Genomic DNA, 23216 nt, shown 5'->3' with positions numbered 1-23216 from the left:
TAGTTTCGATGCACAGGCTCAGTAGTTGTGGTGCACAGGCTCAGTAGCTGTGGTGCATGGGCTTAGCTGTCCCACCGCACGTGGGATGTTCCCTAAATGGAGATCAGACCAGTGTCCCTGGCATTGGTGGGTTATAACATGTCATGTAGCTTCACCTCAGAGAGGTGTGGCCCATATAAAAGAAGAATCTGTATCGACTGAGACATTTAAGAAGGAAGAGGGAGAAAGTTCAGGGCAATGAGTTACATCCATTTGCCATAGTTCATTGTGTTGTAATCCTTGAGGATTGATACCTTGTGCAGTGGGTCGAAGGTGTAGGGGCCTACAAGTAGAGCAATTATTAATGATTTCTTTAGCATGTCGGTATGGAATTTTCCAAATTTGATGTAATGAGCCAGCATTATTGTGTAATAGAGCATGTTGCTCTTCAGGAGTAGCAAAAGAGACAAGTTTATCAGCTTGTTCATTGCCATGCGCCATAGGGCCAGGAAGACAAGAATGTGCTCAAATATAGGTAATATAAATGGGGGGAGTGCGGTTCCTAATAATAGGTTATAGTTCAAGAAAAAGTTGTTGGATAATAGATTGATTCGAATCTATGGTAGAAGTTTCTATATTTCTTAATACAAAAACTGAATATAAGGAACCAGAAACTATATTAATAGGATAAGAATGTAGGTGAATAACCTGAATGAGAGCATATAATTCATTTTGTGGAGCAGAGTGAAATTTAGTATAAAAGTTTTTATATTCTTTGAGAGACCACTATGAGGCTTTGCTGTTTTTAGTCCCATCTATATAGAAAACATCACCTTGAGATATAGGTTGTGATGTGACAATGCGAGAGATAATAAATTCAGTATTTTTTAAGAAATTCCAGTGTTTGTTAGAAAAATAATGAAATGAAATTTCTCCAAAATATTCCAGAAATGCTATTTGGAAATCGGTAGAAGTTTGTAATGTGTTCTCGAATTGAGATTTATTAATAGGTACTACAATTTTATGAGGATTGGAGCCAATTAGAGTCTTAGCTCTGTTTCTTCCATTGATAATGATTAGAATGATCAAATCAAGATAGGGTGTAAGTGACCTTGTCCCTCTAAAATGCATATAGATCCATTCTATCAGGTATTCTTGTTGGGTAAGAAGTCCTGTGGGAGAATGGAGAGAAGGGAGTATAAATAACTCTAGAGGTAAATCAAGTCTAATATGAGTAAGAAACTGCTTTTGCAATTTATTTTGTACTAAACAGAGTTCCTCTCGTGTCTGTTGTGAAAGTGAACGAGGGCTATTTACACTGGGATCTTTTTTAAAGTGTTAAATTAGTCAGTTGATAATTTGCAATGCCTAAAGAGTGTCTAATCCAGTTTATATCCCCTAAAAGTTTTTGAAAATCATTCAAGGTTGATAATTTATCAACACAAATCTGTGTTAGTTGGGGAGTAATACATTGTCTATTAACAACAAATTCTAAGTAATAGTAAGGTGTAGATATTTGAATCTTTTCAGGGGCAATGATTAATCCAGAAGCTTTTAAGCATTGTTGAGCTACATCAAACATCTGCTGAGTTTCTAAAACAAATGGAGCTGAAAACAATATATCATCCATATAATGAATAACAAGAAAGTCAGGAAATTGTTTTCTCATAGGTTCAAGGGCTTTGGCTACATAATATTGACACATGGTGGGAGAATTCACCATTCCTTGAGGCAACACAGTCCATTGATACTGTTTATGAGGCTCGATATGATTAGGATAAGGAAGAGAGAAAGCAAATCTCTCTCAATCTAGAGGGTGTAAAGGTATAGTAAAAAAACAATCTTGTAAATCTATAATAATAATATGCCAGTTTTGAGGAATAGTGGTAGGTGATGGAATTCCTGGTTGCAATGCACCCATAGGTTTCATAGATGTATTAACTTTTCGAAGATCTATTAAAAGATGCCATTAGCCAGATTTCTTTTTTATTACAAAAACAGGAGAATTCCAAGGGGAACAAGATTTCTCAATATGTTTTAATTTCAATTGTGTATCTATAAGTTCCTTACTGCTGCTGCTGCTCCTGCTAAGTCACTTCAGTTGTGTCCGACTCTGTGTGACCCCATAGATGGCAGCCCACCAGGCTTCCCTGTCCCTGGGATTCTCCAGGCAAGAATACTGGAGTGCGTTGCCATTTCCTTCGCCAATGCATGAAAGTAAAAAGTGAAAGTGAAGTCGCTCAATCGTGTCCGACTCTTCACGACCCCATGGACTACAGCCTACCAGGCTCCTCCGTCCATGGATTTTCCAGGCAAGAGTACTGGAGTGGGGTGCCACTGCCTTCTTTAGCAGCCTCTAATTGCTCTTTTATAAGGGGCCACTGCTCTGTCCAAATAGGCTCGTCACTTTTCCAAGTTATTTTAAGAATTGTATTGTTTATTAAATGAGCAGTGGCCCCTAGGAAAAATGTGGAATATATATTTGAGTTTGCCATTGCATAAGTAAATCTCTTCCTAGTAAATTAAGGGGTGCGTCTATCACATGAGGTCATAATGTTGCAGGCTGGCCTTCTGGTCCCTCACATGGATATATTTGGACATTTTGATAAACCTCTTGTACTTTGGTTTGAGAAACTCCTGCAATTTGGCAAGAAATTCTCTGTATAGGCCAAGATTTGGGCCACAAATGTTTGGAAATAATAGTAATATCAGATCCAGTATCAAGAAGACCAGAAAATCTTTTGCCATTAATTTTGATATTTATGTTTGGTCGTGCATATTCAGATACTATTGATGTCCATAAGGATTGCTTTTGATCTGTACTACCAAATCCACCTGTCCATATACCATTAGAGGAGTTAATAGAAATGTAGGGTAAAAGAAGTAATTGGGTCATTTTGTTCCCCTTTTTGAATTGCCATAGTAACTGAGATGACATCATAATTTGAATTTCTCCCTTATAATCTGAATCAATTATTCCAGGGTGAACAGTAATTCCCTTAGAAGTCAGACTAGATTGGCCAAGTATAATAAGGCCAAAGTTTTGTGGGGGTAGGGGTCCTTAAAGTCTGGTAGGTATTCTAGAAGGGACTACTTGAGGAGAAAGGAGAAAATGATTTATAGCTGTATATCAATGGCAGCACTGCTGGATGTTGAGGGTTTGAGGGAAAAGATGGAGTTTGCCCCTGGTTTTTGTTGATGAGGACCCAGGGAGTCCTCATCTTTGAGTTTCCCAAAATAGGATTTCCCTCAACATCATATTTAGATCGACATTCTTTAGCCCAGTGTACCCCCTTACGACAGCAAGGGCAGACTCCTGGAGGTTTTTTTTTTTTAACAATTTTAACTTTTTCTGTGCATTTTTTAGGGCATCCTTTTTTAAATGACTCTTATCCCCACAAACAAAACATCCTTCATTCCCCTTTTTAAAGACAGCAGCCATTGCTTCCACTAACATTTTCTGAGTTTCTGATCCTAAGTTGCGACAAGCCTTCAAATATTCAATAATATTCCTGGTCTCACGAATCAGAGCGATGGCTCTTTGGCACTCCTGATTTGCATTCTCATATGCAAGCAGTTTTTCTAACTGCACTCTGGCTTCCTCTCTGACAACACTACGGGAGATAGCAACTCCCAGTCTAGCTAAAACATCAGCATCGGCTCCATCAGGCCCTTGTAACATCTTAGTGTAACTACCCTTAGGTTCCCCTTGAGAAGTGATTCGATCCCAAGCTTCAAGGGCAACTTCTTTCAATTGCTCATGCAACAAAGGAGGGCATTGTGTCTGAGCTTCCCCCAAATCAAATTGCCCCATACCAGTTAACATTTCAAAAGTAATTTGGTTTTGAGGAGTGCCAGCTCGAGCATTAGAATTGGCATGATCTCTGGCCACATCATGAAACCACATTATCCACTGAAGAATTATCCTGGTTTAAGAAGAGCTTTTATCAAAATTCACCAATCATAAGGAATAAAATTTCCAGTAGAAGATGCCATAGCGTTTAGAAGTTCTTTAGTAAAAGGTGAATGAGGGCTGTACATAGTCACAGCCTTTTTCATTTGTTGCATGTGAGAAAAATCAGTGCCTTCGTATTGAGGTATTAGTTGCCCTTGAGCATTAATATTTCTTAACACAGGAAAAGGAAAAAGATCATTGGCCTCAGAGACTCGAGATTGCAAAGCCAGTAAATCAGAAAGCCTTCGTCGTGAAGGATAATGAGTGGATCGTCCATTTTCATAAATAGGAGTGTATGTTAGGGGTTTATCATTGTCATCAAAAAAATATTGTTGACTTTAGTGTCAAAGAGAGCATCAGAAGAATCATCATCAGATTCATTTTGTCCTCAAATCGAGGGGGACTTCGGTTTTGTGCCCATTACAAGAGAAGAAGGAGCACTTGGGACAGCAGAGCAGGGATGGTGGGAAAGTTCTGAAACGTTTTATGTTGCTCTAATTGGGCCTTTTGTAAAGTCTCATCATCTAATTCATATTTGTATAATGAGCATTCCGCTTGTTGACGAATATCAGGGGGGCTAGAGTTGTCTTGAAATGGCAAGATAACGGCCATTTAATGAGGGCCCACAAGGGCCAGAAATCTATTGAAATATTTTTTATCCATCTTGTGGCTCATTCAACATTCTCTTTAACCCAGTCGAAACTGCCTTCATCAGGGAACCAGGGATTATATTCAACCACTGTTTGGAGACAAGCCTTTATCCATCGACACGAAACCAAAAGTCCCTGAACCTTAAATAAATGATGAAGTAAAGTAGAAAAGTGGTGGGGCTTTCCAGCTGTTTGTCCCATAACCCCGCACTTACCGACCTCCGTAGGTCCTAATAGTCACTCCATCGGCTTACCAAGGGCATTCACCACGTCCCTGTTTCAGGCGCCACTTGTCACAGTCTTCGCAGACCAGGACCTGGGGACTGGAGTCGACGAGAAGAAGGACGCAGGGGACCCAAGTCTCGAGTGAAACAAGGGTACTTTATTTGCAGAAACGCATGCTTATGTATCTTCATACAAGGCAGCTTTAGGCAGTTAAAAAAAAAATGAGCAAAAACAGAGCCAAGCAAATAACAATCTTCAAAGGGCCAGAAAACATTCCATATCCTGAGTAAGAGGGGCATAACTGAATAGATTACCTTTAAGTAAAAGTTCACAGATGGGAGTCACTGAAAGGAATCCAAGCAGGTGCTCTTTCTCATGATCTCAGTCCTGAGAACTACGTGCAACTCTGCTCGTTCCTGTTTTCCAGAAACTGATAAGGAATAGAGAGTCCTTGAGAAATGGCACACAAAGGAAGAAAATGACATATTGGATCCCTTAAAGCTGAAGGTCCCCTGACAATAGTGCAACAATTTTACAACTCACTAAAGGCTTAGAGTACGGTGAACATTTTGTAGCAGTTAAGTATTTTTAAATTAAGATATTGACTTTAGGCATAATGCTACTGTACACTTGACTACAGTATAATATAAACATAATTGTTGTAGGCACTGGGAAATCAAAATATTGGTGTGACTCACTTTACCGGTGGTATTCATTCACTTTTATTGCCGTGATCCGTTACCAAGCTCTTAATATCTCTGTTGTGTCCCTTTATTTTAATACACACACATATATATGTGTGTGTGTGTGTGTGTGTGTGTGTATGTGTATAAGTATATATATATTTTTTCAGAAATATATGTAGACATGTAAGTACACAGGCTTCCCTGGTGGCTCAGACAGTAAAGAATATGCCTGCAATGCAGGAGACGTGAGTTTGATCCTTGGGTGGGGAATATTCCCTGGGGAAGGGAATGGCTGCCCACTCCAGTATTCTTGCCTAGAGAATTCCATGGACAGAGGAGTTAGGGCAGGCTACAGTCCATGGGATCGCAAAGAGTTGGACACCACTAAACAGCTAACACTTTCACTTCCTTTTCAGGTACACACAGGTTCATATACACTCATACATACATTTGAAGCATATCCAGCTCCAAAATGTTGGTTTAAAATGCCCTTCTCCAATAGAATACATTGTAAGATCCTTGAAGAAATGGCTAATTCTGGGCTTGGAGCTGGGAAAGTACAAAATAAACCCAAGCTCCTTGAAGTGCCCTAGGTAACTGTAGTCTTGTCTGAGACACAGAACTTCTTTGGGCCACGGAGGCTTTCTCTCCACCATGGAGGGTTACACCCAAGGCTCAGTCAACTCAAATGTCTGCCTTCTTTGTGTCTCTTTACAACCCCATGGTATGTAGCCTGCCAGGCTCCTCTGTCCCTGGAATTCTCCAGGCAAGAATCCTGGAGTGGGTTGTCATTCCCTTCTCCAGGAGATCTTCCCAGCCCAGGGATCGAAGCCGGGCCTCCTGCATTGCAGGCCAATTGTTTACCATCTGAGTCATCAGAGAAGCCCAGTAAGAAAACTAGAGGTCAACTTTGCCAGTGTAATTATTGAGGATGAAAACAGCAAAGAAAAACTAGAAGAAGAGGCTTTGGAACTAAATCATAGGAGTCAGCAAGGATTTACTCGTCCTTGGCTGTTCTGTGTTTGCTTTTCATCACTTAAAGCTACATTTTCAAGTCTTTTCTGTTTAAAATTACAAACTTTTGGAAGCACATTCTTTTGAGATATATCTGAAGACTTAATAAGAGAAGTACTCTGACAACCTAATTTTTATTAATGTCACTAACTCAGTCACCCATATTTTCTTTTTTTCTAAGTGTGAGTCCAAGTTCCAGAAGCAAATACATTCCTCTCTATACGTAAGTAACATTTCTTAATGTTTTAAAAATTACTAGACTTACATCTGTATTGTAGTTACTTTCAGCTCACTCATGTTTGTAACTCACTCTTTAAAACAACGTACACTTTCTAGCAGATTTCTAATGTTTTCCTAGCATGGTACCTGTCAACAGTTTCATCAAAAATGTGTTAAAGATTTTGATTAAAGAAATAAAGCGTCAGCATCTTTTTCAGTTTTCCCAAATTGGTTACTTTATGAAATAAAATACCTTGGATACTGCTAATATTAGGTATTGTCGACCAGAAGGACTTTTACACTTGACGTGGAAGCTGTAATGGGCTCACATGCTGAAGGGCAGGAAATGTAACCTCTCGCTTTTCTAAATTTAAATCTGACTTCCCGTGGGTGGCACAGAAGTGCGTCACTCACCACTTGGGTCTTCTGTGCTTTATACTAGAGAAACACCTTGTGTTTTAGCAGTCTTGGGCTGTTGGCACAGCTCAGCACAGACAGGGGCTGATAACAGCAGACGTTTATTTCCCGCAGTTCTGCAGTCTTGACATCAGGGATGGCCCAGGAATGGCCCTCTGCTGGTCACACGTTTGTGTCCACATGAGGTATAGGGAATGAGGGGCTTGTGGGGCCCCTTTTATAAGGACACGAATGACTCAAGTACCTCCCGCCACCTGATACCATCACCTTTGGGTGTTAGGATTTCAGCATATACGTTTCATTGGGGGGATTACACATTCAGATCACAGTAACTTGGAACAAAGAAAATCCAAGAAATGGAAGAACTTGGGCCTTTCATCTTTACTCCCCGACCCTCTCCCCCCTCCGCCCATTACTCTAGCCTCTCCTGCTCCCCAGCTAAGTTGACTCCTTTTTCTATGAGTGGCCCCAGAAATGCCTCCAGGACACCCTCTCACTTCCACTGATGGATTGGACCTTCTTACAGGCCCCGGAGGCACACTGCTGGTTTCCCAGAACCTCAGGCCCATGGCCTGTTTCCATGTCCGCAAAAGCCTCCTCCACTCTGGGATACCACACCTGCCTGCCCCAGGCCATCTCCAGGCTCCAGGGAAGGACTTGGCTCATGGCTGCAAAAACTGCCTACTTCTTTGCTCAGAAACACAGGCCAGCTGTTACTCTCACTCTGGCCCAAACCGAAGATCAATTCTTACTCTAAAAAAGAAAACCTCCTTACTTTATTTTTTAAGGCAAATTGTTCCATCACCATGGTTAATGTAATACATTTTGAATTTTGATCTGTTTTGGAAAGATTTCCTTTGCAAGTTAGGATATGTTCACCTATGTTTTCTATGTTTCTAATAAAAACTATGAAAAAGTCTTTTCATCCCAACAGTGGTTGCGTGCAGTCTACAAATGCTGATGACGTTGACAACCCCTGTGGAGACATCACATCTCTCGCCAAGCCTCGAAGCTCTGAAATCCATTATACAAACTCAAGTCGGTGAGTTCCACCTGTGATTATGCCTCTCACTTTATTATTAAGGAAGAAATGTGGTCATAGGCTTTGCAGTGAATGAAGCAATAGAAAAACAGCCTTGAATCAACAAGTTCCTACTGAATAGTGCAGGGAACTATATTCAGTATCTTGTGATAAAACCATAATGGAAAAGAATATAAAAAAGAATGTGTCTATAACTGAGTCACTTTGCCATATAGCAGAAACTGGAACAACATTCTAAATCAACTGTACTTCAATAATTTGAAAAATGGAAAATGGCCTGGTACTGACCACAACTTAAGAAGAAAGATATTGTTTCCTGAAAGAACTACAGTTTCTCACAAAGGAGATTACAGTTTTGAACACCGACTAACCTGGGTTTACATTCAATGTTTTATGAATATATATATATATATGTGTGTGTATGTATTTGCTTTCACCCATGGAAATACTCAAGCTCAGAAATTGCTTCATTAGGATAATTCACAAGACACACTACAATAAGCTGATGTTCTGTGTGGTTTCTAAAAAACAATTTGTTGGAGTAGATTTACAATGTTGTGTTAGTTTCTGCTGTACAGCAAAGTGAGTCGGTTATACGTGTATATATATATATATATATATATATATATATTCCACTCTTTTTTAGATTCTTTTCCCATATAGGTCATAACAGAGTATTGAGTAGAGTTCCCTGTGCTATTCGGGAGGTCATTATTAGTTATATACTTCACATACAGTCGTGTCAGTACAAGGGCTTCCCAGGTAGCTCAACAGTAAAAGAATCTACCTGCCAAGCCGGAGACTCAAGTTCAATCCCTGGGTCAGGAAGTTCCCCTGGAGGAGGAAATGGCAGCCCCCTCCAGTATTCTTGCCTGGGAAATCCCATGGACAGAGGAGCCCAGCAGGCTATAGTCCATGGGGTTGCAAAAAAACTGGACAGAATCAGTGACTAAACACCACCACCACCACCAGTATGCGTATGGTAATCCCAGTCTGCTGTTTATCCCTCCCAACCCTTATTCCCCAGTAACCCTAAGTTTGTTTTCTGCATCTGTGACTCTGTTAGTTCTGTAAATAGGTTCATTTGTGCCATTTTGTCTAGATTCCCATATGAGTGATAGCATATGGCATTTGTCTCTGACTTGCTCCACTCGGTATGACAATCTCTAGGTTCATCCATGGTGCTGCGAATGGCATTGTTTTGTTCTTTTTGTGGCTGAGTAGCATTCTGTGGTAATCATGGACCACATTTTCTTTATTATGCCCCTGAGCTGTTGCACATCACTGCTGGTACACCTTCAGTTTCTGTGATGACTGGAAGGCTTCCAGGAGACGTCCTGTAAGCCTATAGTCTGAATCACCAACAGTATTTTAAATGTCAGTTACTCTATTTTTTTTTTTAAACATCCGTTGTGCCAAAATAACAAACCAGCTCAGTTTCACATTGGCGGTCCTTCATACCTGTTCTACATCCCCTAATAATTTTGAATTTTCATGTGTTACCCATTCTGACACCCTAATTCTTTTGACTACTTGATCAAAGAAACTATCTTTCAAAAGTAACTTTGGTTTTAAATTATATCTCTAACTTAATGCATTGAAGAAATAAATGAGCTGTTATATTTCAACCAGTAAGAAAGAAAGAAGAAAAGAAGAGAGAATACATAAAGTATTCCAGGTACTGTACCAAACACTTAGCCCTCACGTAGCTTGCAAGCCTGCCGGGCTGGTGAGCTCTGCACCCCAATAATGATAGTATAAGGCAGGATGGAGGGAGGCTCCTGAGAAGCAAGTTTAGTGTTCTTGATCTTGGTTGTACAGAGAGGTCACTTTTATCCACAAGCCTTGAAGGCTGTGACGTTTTAGCTGAGTCCTAAGAAAGGATTTGTCTGTTATAATTCTTGCCTCATTTCTGGAGGGAAATGATTGCTATTAAAAGTAGAGACTCTAAAAAAAAAGTTTAAGAGTGAACATAAGGATAAACTCAATTGAAAATATTCTTCTGGCGTCAAATTTTCTAGTATTTTTCCTTTGAAATGTACATTTGAATTTTGAAGTGTTTTATGAAACATTCCTGCTGAAGAATAGAATGTATTCTTCTGGATCACTCTTCAAGGAGAGTAAAGAGAAGTCTGGCAGCATTTTTAAAAATTGATGTATAACATACTGTTTAACTTGAGTAAATTTGGGAGCATGCCCTTCTACTTCATCGTGATGTTAGTGTTTTTAAGGAAAGGAGATCTGAGTGGATCATGTAGAATTGGACATTAACTGTACTTACTTAAATTGGGCACTAGAGGGCATCCAAGGTTGCAAAGTTTCTTCTTTGAATGAGGTTTCACTTTTTAATAGAATTGGAGCATAGGTGGTTAGTGGTAGAGCTCTCACCTGCCCCACGGGAGGCCTCCATTGGGTTTCCCACCCATGCAGCCTCAGCATCCCCTTTAAGGATTCCCTGGTGGCTCAGACCCCTTTAGGGCTTCCTTGGAGGCTCAGACAGTAAAGAATCTGCCTGCAATGCAGAAGACCTGGCTTTGATCCCGGGGTCATCAGGAAGATCCCCTGGAGAACTGAACGGCTACCAACTCCATTATTTTTGCCTGGAGAATTCCACGGACAGAGGAACCTGGCGGGCTATAGTCCATGGTGTCACAAAGAGTCGGACATGACTGAGCAACTAACACTTTCATTCACCGTAACTTGTTAACACGGAAAAAGACTTTCCGTTTTTATAATGAGATATAGATACAAAATATGTAGTGTCATATTTAAAATATAAGGCAAAATAACAAGGAAATGCCTGTGTCCCAGGCCTAGCCAAGGAAGCCGTATTTTATTCACATCTTTTACACTGCCTGTATCCCCCTGATGACCTCATCTCCTGAGTTTCCTTCCCCAACCCAGAAGTCATCACATCAGTCTTCGTGCTTATCCTCTGCTTGCTTTGCTTGGTAGCTTTGCTATATATACTTGAATCTCTGAACAAAATACTGTGTTGTTTCTACAGTACCACACTGAGCCAAGCACAGAAGATGCATGCAGTATGATGTCATCTGCATGAGGTCCAAAACCCAGAACACATAAACGTACTTTGTGCCCAATAGAGTACCATCCTGCTCGAAAGCAAAGATGACTCTTCCTTGGTTTTCTCACCTTAAACTTTCCTAAAGGGAAACGTCTTTATGAGATCATCTTTAAAGATTTCCTCATAACCCGTGACACTTAAGCCAGGAACACTGCCTGCCCCCGCCCTTTCACTGGAAGCCGCATTTCAGACAGAGTCAAGGCTACAGACTCTTGGGTTCAGTGGTTGGAATCACCAGTTTTCCTGAAAGGTGAATGCTTTCAAATATTCCTTTTTCGTTGATTTTGTATTCTGGGCACCAAATCATTTGACATGCCCTGTGTATTGGTGGTGATTATGCTAATAGTTTTAAAACTAACTTTTAAAGTTCTAGAACCGAATCTGATCATTATAGAAAAAAGTACAGAAAAAATTAATAATAATAAAAATAAAAATAAACTGTCGCATAAAAACATAGCTGTTATGAAGATTTCGGCATATTTCCGTCCGTCATCTGCATCCTTCGTCTTGTATTTATACAGCTGTGATCATGCTGCAAATGCAGTTTTTACTGCATTCACTTTATAGCGTCATCATGGACACATGTTATTATGAACTCGTCATAATATTTTATTTGTGTAGATCGTAGTTTTTTTTTTATTTTTATAGATGTACTGTCTTTGACTTCCAGGGGGCTTCCCTGGTAGCCCAGCCAGTGAAGACTCTGCCTGCAGTGCTGGAGACTCCAGTTTGATTCCTCAGTCAGGAAGATCCCCTTGAAAAGGGACAGGCTCCCCACTCCAGTATTCTTGGGCTTCCCTAGTGGTTCAGATGGTAAAGAATCCTCCTGCAATGTGGGAGACCTAGGTTCGATCCCTGGGTTGGGAAGATCCCCAGGAGGAGGGCATGGCAACCCACTCCAGTATTCTTGCCTGGACAATCCCAAAGGACATAGGCGCTTTACAGGCTATAGTCCATGGGGTCTCAAAGAGTCGGACATGACTGAGCAACTAAGCACAGCCCACGCAGCACTGTCATTGACTAGCGCATTTAGGTTACATATGTAAATGTTTTCTGTAAACATAGTAAAAACTATGATAAATAATGTTGTCAAATACTTTGTAAGTGAATCTTTGTCATAACTTGGAGTTATTTACTAAAGGGAGACTTCGTGCAATGGACTTTGAGGTCAAAATATATAAACGTATTTACAGTGGAACCATAGTTTACACCCAGTGTGTGTACTCACACCTTAGTGCTAGCATTTAAGCTCACCAGATAGCACCTTCTTTTCCTTCCAAATGTGTTTATTATAAAAATAATTCAATTATATTTGTAAAAAGTAAATTATCTCTTTCTTTCATTCTCAGTCTCAGTATTGAAAGTTGATACATACTTTAGACTTTGCTGCGAGGCCTGCATGAATGTCTGTGTGTAGGCAGCTACACATCGTTGTGTGTGCAGGTGGGGAGGTGTGGGGAGGTGTAAGACTGACAGGTGCAGTGGACATTTTCCTCAGCAGTGGGCAGGGCTGTGGAAATCCTATTTAATGGCTGTGTGATACTCCACTGCAAGGTACAGTTTATGTGGGCCAAGTAGTTATTGAAATTTTTCCTGTTGTTAAAAAGTACAGCAACAAAAAACCTCCACATTATCTTTGCACAGTCATGCGTACATTTCTTTTAGAACAAATCCCTGGAAGCAGAATTCTTGCATGAGTTTTGCATTAAAATATTTTTTGATTTGGTAAGCATGACCTATCTTTAAAGGATATTCAGAGTTAAGGAATTCAAGACAGTAATTCAGTCTCCACTGAAGTTCCTAACTTCAAACTTGAGCCTCCTTTGGGAACTAGAATCCATAGTATCCACTAGGTTCAACAGGAGTTCTGGAAGTTCAGGGAACTGAGCAGGAATTAAAAAAAAAAAAAAAGATACAAAGTCACTCCTCACTTATAATCTGTGTCAAGCAAGCAAGGGAAACATAAGGAACCCCCAATTTTTCCCAAATCTGTTCTTTATCTTTCTCCTAAATACTAGAGCCATATTCTTTGCAAGAGGGTAATGAACAGGGTGGAAGAGAAGTTTTTTTCTGTTAGTACCTATCTTGTGGTTCCACATGGTTTCAAAACAGCAGATCTGTGCCAAGTCAGGACCCCAAAGCATGGGACCTTGCCCTTTCCTAAGAAAAGGGAATGCGGCTTTCTTCTGAAAGGGACCAAACGGGCCCTGGCATGTGTGCATCTCGGCTGGCCCAGCCCCTCCCTTGTCTTACCAAGGAGGACAGGAGAGGGGCACACCCAGGTGACAGGGCAGAGCCCGCGCCCTCTGACCCACACCCAACCCCACCACACCCGGTGCTTTCCAGACCACCGTTTCCCAAGCCAGCTTGGTGCTTCCACCGTGCTGTCTTCCACTCAATCTTGATCTTTTATTTCAGGACTTCACCCAGTTTCACATTCGCTGTGCTTGACCTCAGGCATCTCTCTGATGAAGCTTGTGCAAATGACACATAAAAGTCCAAAGTGATCCCAAGGCCGCCATGGGCCAAGTCCTGAGCCGGCAGAGGGGACCACCCTGCCCTCCTGGGTGTGCTGCAACTTTAACAAAATCTTAACCACAGCCCAGCTTCAGGCCAGGCTATGAATAGCAGTTCCTTACATTGGCCCACACTTCTGCCTTTTCAGAGAACTTTCACATCGACTCTCTCATTTGTTTTTCAAAGTAGTGTGATGAGGCCAAAGGTGGGGGAACAGGCTCTCTCCCCACTTTACAGATGAGGAGGCTGAGGCAGAGTAAATGATTAAAGAGCCCCAGACACTCATTTTGTGAGCAGTTAAGAGAACAGAGCTCCCACTCCCCTGGGCCACCTGCGGCCAGTGAATGCTTCCTGGGGCCCCAGCCCTGCTCTGATCGGGGATGTTGGCTCATTTCTGTGTCCCCTTTTGGATGGAAGAGGTAAAGTTTCCCTGAGAACAGAGGGAGAAAAGCATGTCCTGTAGAGCACGATGATGCTAAGAGTGAAACTAATCCCTGAGCAGATCCTGGGGCCACAATATCTCATTATATTCAGGGATGCACAGCCCAGTGACCAGAAGCACGCTGGTGCTATTTGGACTTCTCAGCTGCTCCCTCAGCCTTCCCTCCACTTTCCCCACCTTTCCAGGCCTGCTTCCTCCTCCCCCTACTCTTGCACTAGGCCAACACTTTGCCCAGGTACCCTGGCCCCACATTCCCTGTAAGGGAACTGTGAATGTCCTCACCCTGACTTGGGCAGAGGTGGTCCCCAAAGACCCATCCAGGGTCACAGGGCAGGGGTGCCACCCTGGAGGCAGATGCCAGCCCCCAACACACTCAGCTCAAGCATCTGGCTACATCCCTCTCTGAGGCCCTGCTCCTAGTTTACATCAGTCGTCTTTACCCTACTTGGGGTCTGTGAACCTCTAGTTGTGCATTTACAAAATTTCCTCCTTAATGTGAAAGCGATCAGGAGCCTAGCCTGTTTGAGTCCTGACCTAGCATGCTGCTGCTGCTGCTGCTGCTGCTAAGTCACTTCAGTCGTGTCCGACTCTGTGCGACCCCAGAGACGGCAGCCCACCAGGCTCCCCCGTCCCTGGGATTCTCCAGGCAAGAACGCTGGAGTGGGTTGCCATTCCTTTCTCCAATGCATGAAAATGAAAAGGGAAAGTGAAGCCGCTCAGTCGTGTCCGACTCTTCGCGACCCCATGGACTGCAGCCTATCAGGCTCCTCCATCCATGGGATCTTCCAGGCAAGAGTACTGGAGTGGGGTGCCGTTGCCTTCTCCGCCTGACATAGCATAGCTCTCGGTAAACAAGGGTCCAGGTGACTTGAACTTGCACTACCCTTAACACAGAACAGATGCCGCTCAGCTGGGAGCCTGGGTTTCAGGGCCTTCCGGGGCCACTCGGTTCCACCACCTGCCAGCCTTGTTGTCTCTGGGCACATGGCTTAGACTTGTTCTCAAGCCTCAGTGCCCACATCTCTACCATGGCCTGGTCCCAGGACCAAGGACATGGAGTGTTCTGAGATTAAATAAAGCAGCCCACGTAAGTGTCACAAAGGGTATGGGCTCCTGAGGATTAGTCGGGTCTGTGCTACAGACAGAGAGCCTGTTCATGCTGGAATTCTCATCCAAGCATGCATGACTTATAATCTACACATAACATGGTTTTCTCCATGTTTCCCTTATTTTTCTATTTGTCTTTTAATTATATGCCATCTGGGCCCCTTTTTTTCTGATTTACTAAACTCCCTTATATTTTTCAAGTTATTTAATTTCTATTTTATTATGGTTTGTTGAGAAAAACCAATTAGTTATAAACTTAGGCAGTAATTTATTCAGTTACCCATAGTGGACCAACCCTAGGCTTATTTTGGGAATCGGATGTCAAAGAAGGTATTCAGAAGACTAGCAACTATGGAGCAAAGACAGACATGAAGACTGCTTATTTTTAAATGAGTTCCTGCTTCCCTTAGCTTTCCTTAAGTGAGGGAATGGGTCTGATCTTGCAGCTGATTGGAAGTTCTCTCAGAATCTGTACTTTTCAGTGTCTTTCATCTGAAAAACCTTATCCCCATCAGCCATGGGTCTATAGAGCATCCCCCCAGAATCTGCTCTCCTCTAGTCTTGTTGCTTAAGATGGAAAAAAGTTCCCCTTTGTTGTCCCTGAAAAAGGGTTAAATGGAATAGATTCTAGAAGCAGCGTGGGTGAGGACTTTCGTTTTCAAATATGTGGCAGTTTATTATGCAACTGCATTCATTTCTCAAGCCCAAGCAGCTTATCATTAATTCAGCCCTCTAGTTCATGTTTGTTATTTTTAGATATGATGTAATATAATATCATTATTATAACATGACGTAGAATACTATTTAACATCAGTAACCTGTCTGCCACAGGTCAAGCACCAATAGTTGGATGGGGTTTTAGATCCAGCCCTTGTCGAGCTTCCATCTTGGCTTCTTACTGCTCTAAGGCTGTGACCTTAGAGGCATTTTCATTCTGCAGGTGTTTTAGAGGCAGTGGAAAAAAACTCTCACTCAGAGGAAGGGGGTTTCCTTCATAACATGCATGGAACCTTTGATGAATTCGGGGAGAGATATAACATATGAATGACTTTGCCCCACTTTTTGCTCCCACTCTGACATACAGCTGCAATTCTAGGAGAAGATTCCAAGAAATCCTGAAGGGTCCTGCCTAGAATTTGGCAGCAGTGGTTCATTCACCCAGGTCCCTCCAACAAACCTGAAACCTAAAACACAGACTTCCTAACTTGACTGCCCATGAGAGTTATCTGGAGAGAGAAAAAAAAAAAAAAAACAATTTCCAGCTCACAGCACTTACCAATTAAATTAGCATGTCTGGTGGGTGGGAGTCAGGCGTTGGTACCTTTGAAAAATCCCCGAGTTGTCAGGCACAGCAGCATCGGGAAACCACTGTCTCTACCTCTCTCCAGCTGCCTGTCCCAGATCAACTGCATTCTTCACTGCCAGGCTGCTATTTCATCCATTTCTTATTTCTTTGAAATCTTGTATTATGACTACAATTAGTTGAGCACCTACTAAGTGCTAAAGACTTGCCAGCTGCTTTTACCTTCACTGAATCCCTCTGACCCCAAGAGCCCTGGGAGGCCGCATGCACTCTTGACTGCAGCCACCCAGGGCTTTCTCCACTTAATCTCGCAGCTGGTGGAGGGGTGGAGGTGGGCCCGGCTCCCAGCCTCACCGTATCCATTAACTTGCACCGCTCATTCTGCTGTGGCCCTTGATGTGCTTGCCCTTCCCTTTGTCTGCATTGGGTCCCCTATTTTATTGTCTGAGAGGAGGCTAGTCACAGACTGGTGTGCTTGGAAGAGACACAGAACGTTTACTGGCACAGGCCAGTATGTCCTGTCCTCTCATGTGCTAATGCCATCACAGATTCCATGCCCGGAAGGATCCCAGAGGACCTGCCCACAGACACAGGTAGACTCTGGCCTCCCTCTCGACTGCAGCCTTGAGCGTGGTCCTGTCACCCTTCTCGTAGCTGAGGCAGCGAGGCTTCCAGGGCCTCAGTCTGTGTGCAGGTCTGTGAGTCAACAAGCAGAGTCAGAGGCCCAGGTCTGAGGCCCGGCCCCTGAGCACTCACCATTCACTGCCCTGCCCTGCCCTGCCCTGCCTGCTCGTCACCTGCCACTACTTATGTATCCTCTCTGAAACTGAGTGTTTTGACAGTTCCTCCGGCCGTCAGTGGTGCTTGGAGGTCCCCTTATTGGACATGTGGACAGGATGCGATCAAACCAGGGGCCCTTCAGAGGAGCTGACCCTGCACCCGCCATGGGACTCAGTCCTCGCTGCTCCTTACCTTGTGTCTGGGCATCCATGGAGGGTAAGGGCCCTCGCTGAGGGATGTCCCGCTCCCAGAGGAGGGACCAGGGAGTGGCCGGGGCAAGCTGACCTTCCCCTCTTCTTACTGTGGCACCAGGAGGACCCTGAGAGCTGCACTTTACAAAGACGGTGTTATTTGAAGTGCCCTGTGATTGCAGAGAGCATGTTTCTGCTCTTTGAGATAGTCTCAGCCTCACGTCTTCCCTTGCACCTGGGGATGAGGGCCCGTGTCTCCAGCAGTACTCGGCCTGGCCCCACCTCTTCCTCAGGGGATGATCCATGGAAAGGGTTTTGTATGCTGTAAAAATGTCAAAACAGTAGTTATTATTCACACACCTCTGAAGTACCCAATAGAATGTTTGTTTTGGATGTTTGCTTGCCTTTATCAAGACGAATTTCATACCCACCCTGAAAAATCTGCCATACATTCTTGTGTCTTTCTTTTACTCTTTCTGGAGGGAAAAGGGCCATGAACACAGAGGAGTATGTGGAATTGAGCTAAATTTCATAAACTGTGTGAAGTCAGGACATTAGTGGTGGCGAGAAAGAAGTATTCTTTAACCATCATGCGTGTGTCCACCAGCACTGGAGTCGGCACCACAGAGCTCTGTCCGGGAGCTGGGCCTGCCGTTTGGTGAGGAAAGCGTGTCCACCTTCCTTAGGGAACAGAGCTCCATGTGGATCAGGCATGTAAAACACATGCAAATTCAAGCAGCAGAGAAGCATGGACGCGAAACAAGCTTCTTCAGTCTCAGAGGAAGACTCTTACCTACTCATCTCTGCCCACTGCCTGCATGCTCTCCTATCTGGCAATCCGACTTCCAGACCTTAACGTGGGACAAAACCTTTAGATTACATCCTTCTTTATGTTTTCGTAATTGGGTGCTGGTGACCGTGACTCTTTCGCAGATTGCTGTGTTCATTTCCTTTCTTCCCCTCTTTTCTCTCTTTCCTTTAGCTCTGCAAATATTCCAGGATACACTGGTAAGGTTCATTTCACAGCCACCCATCCAGCAAATTCTGATCGTCCATCAACGACCCCCTCACCAGATTCAGAAGTGCACCAGTAAGTATGAATCCTATTACTCAACGTGCTTGGATATATTGGGGAGGGGGAAATCCTAATGATGATTATTCCATTAAAGAACAATTAAGTATTAGGAGTCAATTTACATTGTTTAAAAAATAGAGTGTCAAGTCCAAAAAGACAGAAGAGTTCATTTTCCCACTATTGTTGCTAGAAGGAGGGCATTAAGAGATTGAAAGCATCTTAGGGAACAGCATCTTAGCCTCTTGGACTCAACTCTGCATACTTACCACCCTTCTGCATTTTCCTTAGAACATGCATAGAACATACTACATGAGACACACGTTCACTTATTGTGGATATCCATCTTACTTTTCATAAAAGACAACATTCTGTTAAAAGCCATACATATGTATTTAAACACCATTTTGCAAATTGAAAACAGGAGGCATTTGATGGGAGTTTAGTGCAGACTCCGTGCTTTGAAGCTGCCAGTGAGAAGCAGGGGGTTATTGCTCATTACATCTCAAATTTGAAAACATCTGATGAAAGTCCTGCCTTGCCAGTAAGGTGACACAGCTCTGAAAATGCAAATGCATCTTAGCCAGGTCCAGAGGCTGGCCTCATGCAACTATAAGCTCTCGAGTTAGGTCAGTGTGCGTCTGGGAGGGGAAAGAAGGCAGTCCCCATAAAGGGTGCCTTTTCTCCTTTGTTGGTGTAGCGTAGACAAGCCATTCATTTCTCAAAACCAGAAAGGTCCCTCTCCAGTCTAGAAAGATGACTCTACCTCTGGGCAGCCTCACACCCTGAGCCCACACCCCCAAGCTTTGTGTGGTAGCTGTTGGTTACTCAGTGGCCTCTCTGCAGCTTTACCTCCTTCTGTCTGTATTTTCTGTCTTCTTGGCACCAACTGTAATTCTAGGCACAAGGTAGATTTTCAGTCAGTGATATAATGCATAGTATGCAGTCAATGAACTGAACTCAAATAAATGAAATAAAGGAAACAGTACTTACAAGGATTAACCATTCCCACCCTCTCTCTGTTCTGTGCGTCCTTTTTCTCTCTCCCTCTACTCCTATCGCTTTCTCTCTCCATCTCTCCCATATTTGTGTATCATTAGTTGGAGGTTATACAACCTTATATACATGAGGTTATATGTTCTCATTTTATTTCACGTCTTTTTTTCTCTCCATTTTGTTAGTGTCTTACGGAAAGGAATGGCAGTTGACCTCTTCCGTCACCAGGGGCCGCTCTCTCAAATGGTCACAACTGTGACACCCTACAATCCCTTCAATAAGAAGGATAAAGAAACTATAAGCTACTGAAAGGGAACCGCCCTGAGTGACTCCCGAGCCTGGGAGAGGTGCTGGGTATGATGTGATGAGGAGGTAACAGAAGCCAAATAAAAGCACGTTCTCAGTGTGTCTGGCTGGGCCTTGACCAAGCGGAGCTCCAGCTCCAGAACCATGTGGGCATGGAAGTGGACTGTGTGAGATCCCTCCATTCTCTCACATGAGGTTGTATTTGTATCCACACAGCTGTGGATCCCATGAGCTTTCATAAACCTTAGCTCCTCCATCCTTACAACCGCAGTGGGCATTTTGCAACTATCTTACTATTTTATGAATAAGCAGGGTGAGATTAGGAGAAGGAAAATATTAATCAAAGGTCACACAACTCATAGTGGAGTTAGAACTAGAACCCAGCTTTCTGAATTTAGAAACGTTTGCTGCTCCTTTTTGCTATAGATCAAATAACCTTCCCTGAGTTATTTAAAAAAAGAATACCCAGAGACAGAATGCCTCTTCTCCCAAGACATTCAGAATGAGCTAGGGATCCTGCAGAACTCCAAGCAAATGTGTAAATCCTTCAGAGGTAGTTTTGCTTTGCTTTCCCATCAGAAGGGCGAAATCAAATGTTTTTGCTTGAGGATCAAGTGTTGCCTCTGCTGACACCTACACAGACTTGGGTGCTGACTGCCACCCTCCCTGGCTGCTGCCTTCTGCCAGGAGACACAGGAAGGCTGCTGTCCACCCTCTATCTGTGCTATGGAGCTGATCGGCCTTCGCAGAAAAGTAATGGCTTCACCTGAACCCAATCTTGCAGCCTTAATTATTTTCAGAAAAGAGCAATTCTGTCAAAAAATCTGACCAAAACAAAAATCTTCATCTCTTGGAAGATTCTCACCCAAACACAGATGGGAATGATGAGCCCTGTCCAGGGAGCAGATGAATGCAGGGACCTGAGATTACATTTTGCGGTAAACATCCCTGGCAGGCCACTTTGTCAGGAGGCACAGCTGCCCCGGGTCCGAGGCCTTGTTTATCATTCTGGGCCTTTCTGAGCAGGGCACCAGCAGCACCCAGTCCTGACGCCCCTCAGCCTCAAGCGACTGTTTGCACCCTCCATGCCGCCGGCCCCTGGACACCATCCAAGGACTGAGTGCCTCCAGAGCTGCTCCTGGAAGGATAGTGGCCTGTCTGCAGAGTCCCAGGGCCACCTCCAGGAGAGGTGATGTGGCAGCTCTTCATTTTCACTGTAACTAGCTCAGACTTCTCATGCATAAAGGTCAAATGCAAACCCTGCTCACCACAGATCCAGAGTTCTGGCCTGACTGACTACCAGAACCTCTGAGTGTTTTAAGTCCTGTGACCTGGGTTTCCATGGTCAGCAGTTCAACTGAAAATCATAAAAATCAAGGAAGAGAGCTGCAGGGATTTCCATCTGCTCATCAAGTTCTGAACTGGGTCTTGGTTTATTCCGACGGGCTGGGAGCCAACATCCCTGTTCCTCCTCAGAGAGCCACTTGCCCTCGGCTCCTGTCTCCAAGCTCAGTCTTTCTGCCAGTTACTGCCTCAGCTTTTATTTATCCCCAGGGATAATACACACACACACACACACACACACACACACACACACACACACACACACACGGAGAACCTATGTGGGTTTTGTAAAACATAGGTGGAAGACAGTGTCAGAATTTACTAAATAATTCACTTGGAAGAGAAAATGCATTCTAATGAGCTTATTCTCGCAAATAAGGATATTACAACATAATATTGTAAAAATATTACACAAGTACTATGAAGATATGACACTCATGGGAGAGCAGAAGAGAAAGTCTAGAAATGGACAGATAAATCATTTTAAACCTGAGCCCAGATTTTTTTTCAATTGATGATACTGTTACGTAGTTAAAATAGAAAGTGTGAGGTGAAAGTCGCTCAGTCATGTCCAACTCTGTGACCCCATGGACTGTACCATCCATGGAATTCTCCAGGCTAGAGCAGTGGAGGGAAAGGCCTTCTCCAGGGGATCTTCCCAACCCAGGGATGGAACCCAGGTCTCCTGCATTGTGGGTGGATTCTTCACCAGCTGGGCCACAAGGAAAGCCCTAGAATACGAAAAAGGAGTCCCAAATGGTGGTAGCTGAAGGCAAAGAAAGGGAAAAGCCTGTGAAAAGGAAACAAAGGAAAAATCCATGGACCAGAGTGAGAACCTCAGGTGAAACAAACACGCCCCCTTCCTGGCCCACCCTAATTTGCATAGGGCAGGCTCAGGGAGGAGGAGAAAAAACGTTTAAAAAGAAGGAGCCAAGATGGGTGGAGGCCTCTCCTTTGGGGTTGGCCTATCTATAAAACACTGAGCTATAACCGAGCTGTAACTGGGCCACCATTTCTGTTGCAGCAAAACAGAACCAAAGAAATTACACACTCTCTGGTACAGAGGCAACTGTTTGGAAACAAAACAGAAAGGAAGATCCAGGTCTCAGCCATAAGAGAAAGAGAACCGCTCTTATAATATAGCTTTAAATGGATAATTTACAGCCTCAGACAGGCAACCTCAAAATTCAGAATTGGTTTATAACATGTGGATAGTGGAAAATTTTTCCAAAGAGGCCGCTGAAGCCAGAAATTATGAAGAAAAAAATTACTTTTAACATCAAAAATACCACCAATTTTTTTTTTTTCAGACAAGACTGTTGGGAGAGTATATTGAACAGAAGGTTCATATCCTTATAAAAACAGCCAATGACAAAAAATACTATACTAATAGAAATAAGGCAAAGGATATTAACAAATACATTAAAAATATCAATGACCAATAAATAAGTATTTATATCTCTGGAATATTAGAAAAATAGGTTGGTATTTCTTTTTTTACCCATGGTCAGTGCTCATGGGAAGAGGTCTGTATCTCTACCTTCCACTACTAGTTGGTCTTGACCTTGCTAACCCTTTTCATTTGGAAAAATGTCTCAAGAGTTTTTCCAGGTGATATAAGTTCAGACTTAGCAATTTCATTCTTAGGATTTTGTCAAGCAAATAATTTCACCAGTGAGCAAATATATTTTACAAAGAGACTGAAGGTACAACATTTCATAATAGAAATTAGCAACAGCTTAATGCTCATCAAGAGAAAAGTTAGTAAAGTGCTGTCCATGAATTATAAAAATACGTGTATTAAAAGACAATTGACTTTATTATCTGTGTGTTTTGTTATCTCTGTGTATTATGTTTATTTCTGTGTATTTATATCATGGAAAGAC

The 23216-nt window shown here is 42.9% G+C and overlaps 1 protein-coding gene across 1 annotated transcript in view; it reads left to right on the top strand.

Annotated features, from left to right (window-relative positions):
* Nucleotides 1-19989, top strand: part of SPATA48 (spermatogenesis associated 48) — a 63607-nt gene extending 43618 nt beyond the window's left edge. Inside the window, exons 6-9 of the mRNA XM_040260940.1 lie at nucleotides 6691-6732; nucleotides 8080-8187; nucleotides 18595-18702; nucleotides 19866-19989. Of these exons, the coding sequence (XP_040116874.1) occupies nucleotides 6691-6732; nucleotides 8080-8187; nucleotides 18595-18702; nucleotides 19866-19989 (382 nt within the window). The remainder of the gene's footprint in view (nucleotides 1-6690; nucleotides 6733-8079; nucleotides 8188-18594; nucleotides 18703-19865) is intronic.
* The last annotated feature ends 3227 nt before the right edge of the window (nucleotides 19990-23216 follow it).

This window comes from Oryx dammah, unplaced genomic scaffold, assembly GCF_014754425.2.
Source record: "Oryx dammah isolate SB20612 unplaced genomic scaffold, SCBI_Odam_1.1 HiC_scaffold_18, whole genome shotgun sequence".
In the NCBI taxonomy this organism is placed as follows: domain Eukaryota; kingdom Metazoa; phylum Chordata; class Mammalia; order Artiodactyla; family Bovidae; genus Oryx; species Oryx dammah.
The sequence above is the reverse complement of the archived record's forward strand: the minus strand, read 5'-3'. Positions and strand labels throughout refer to the sequence as shown.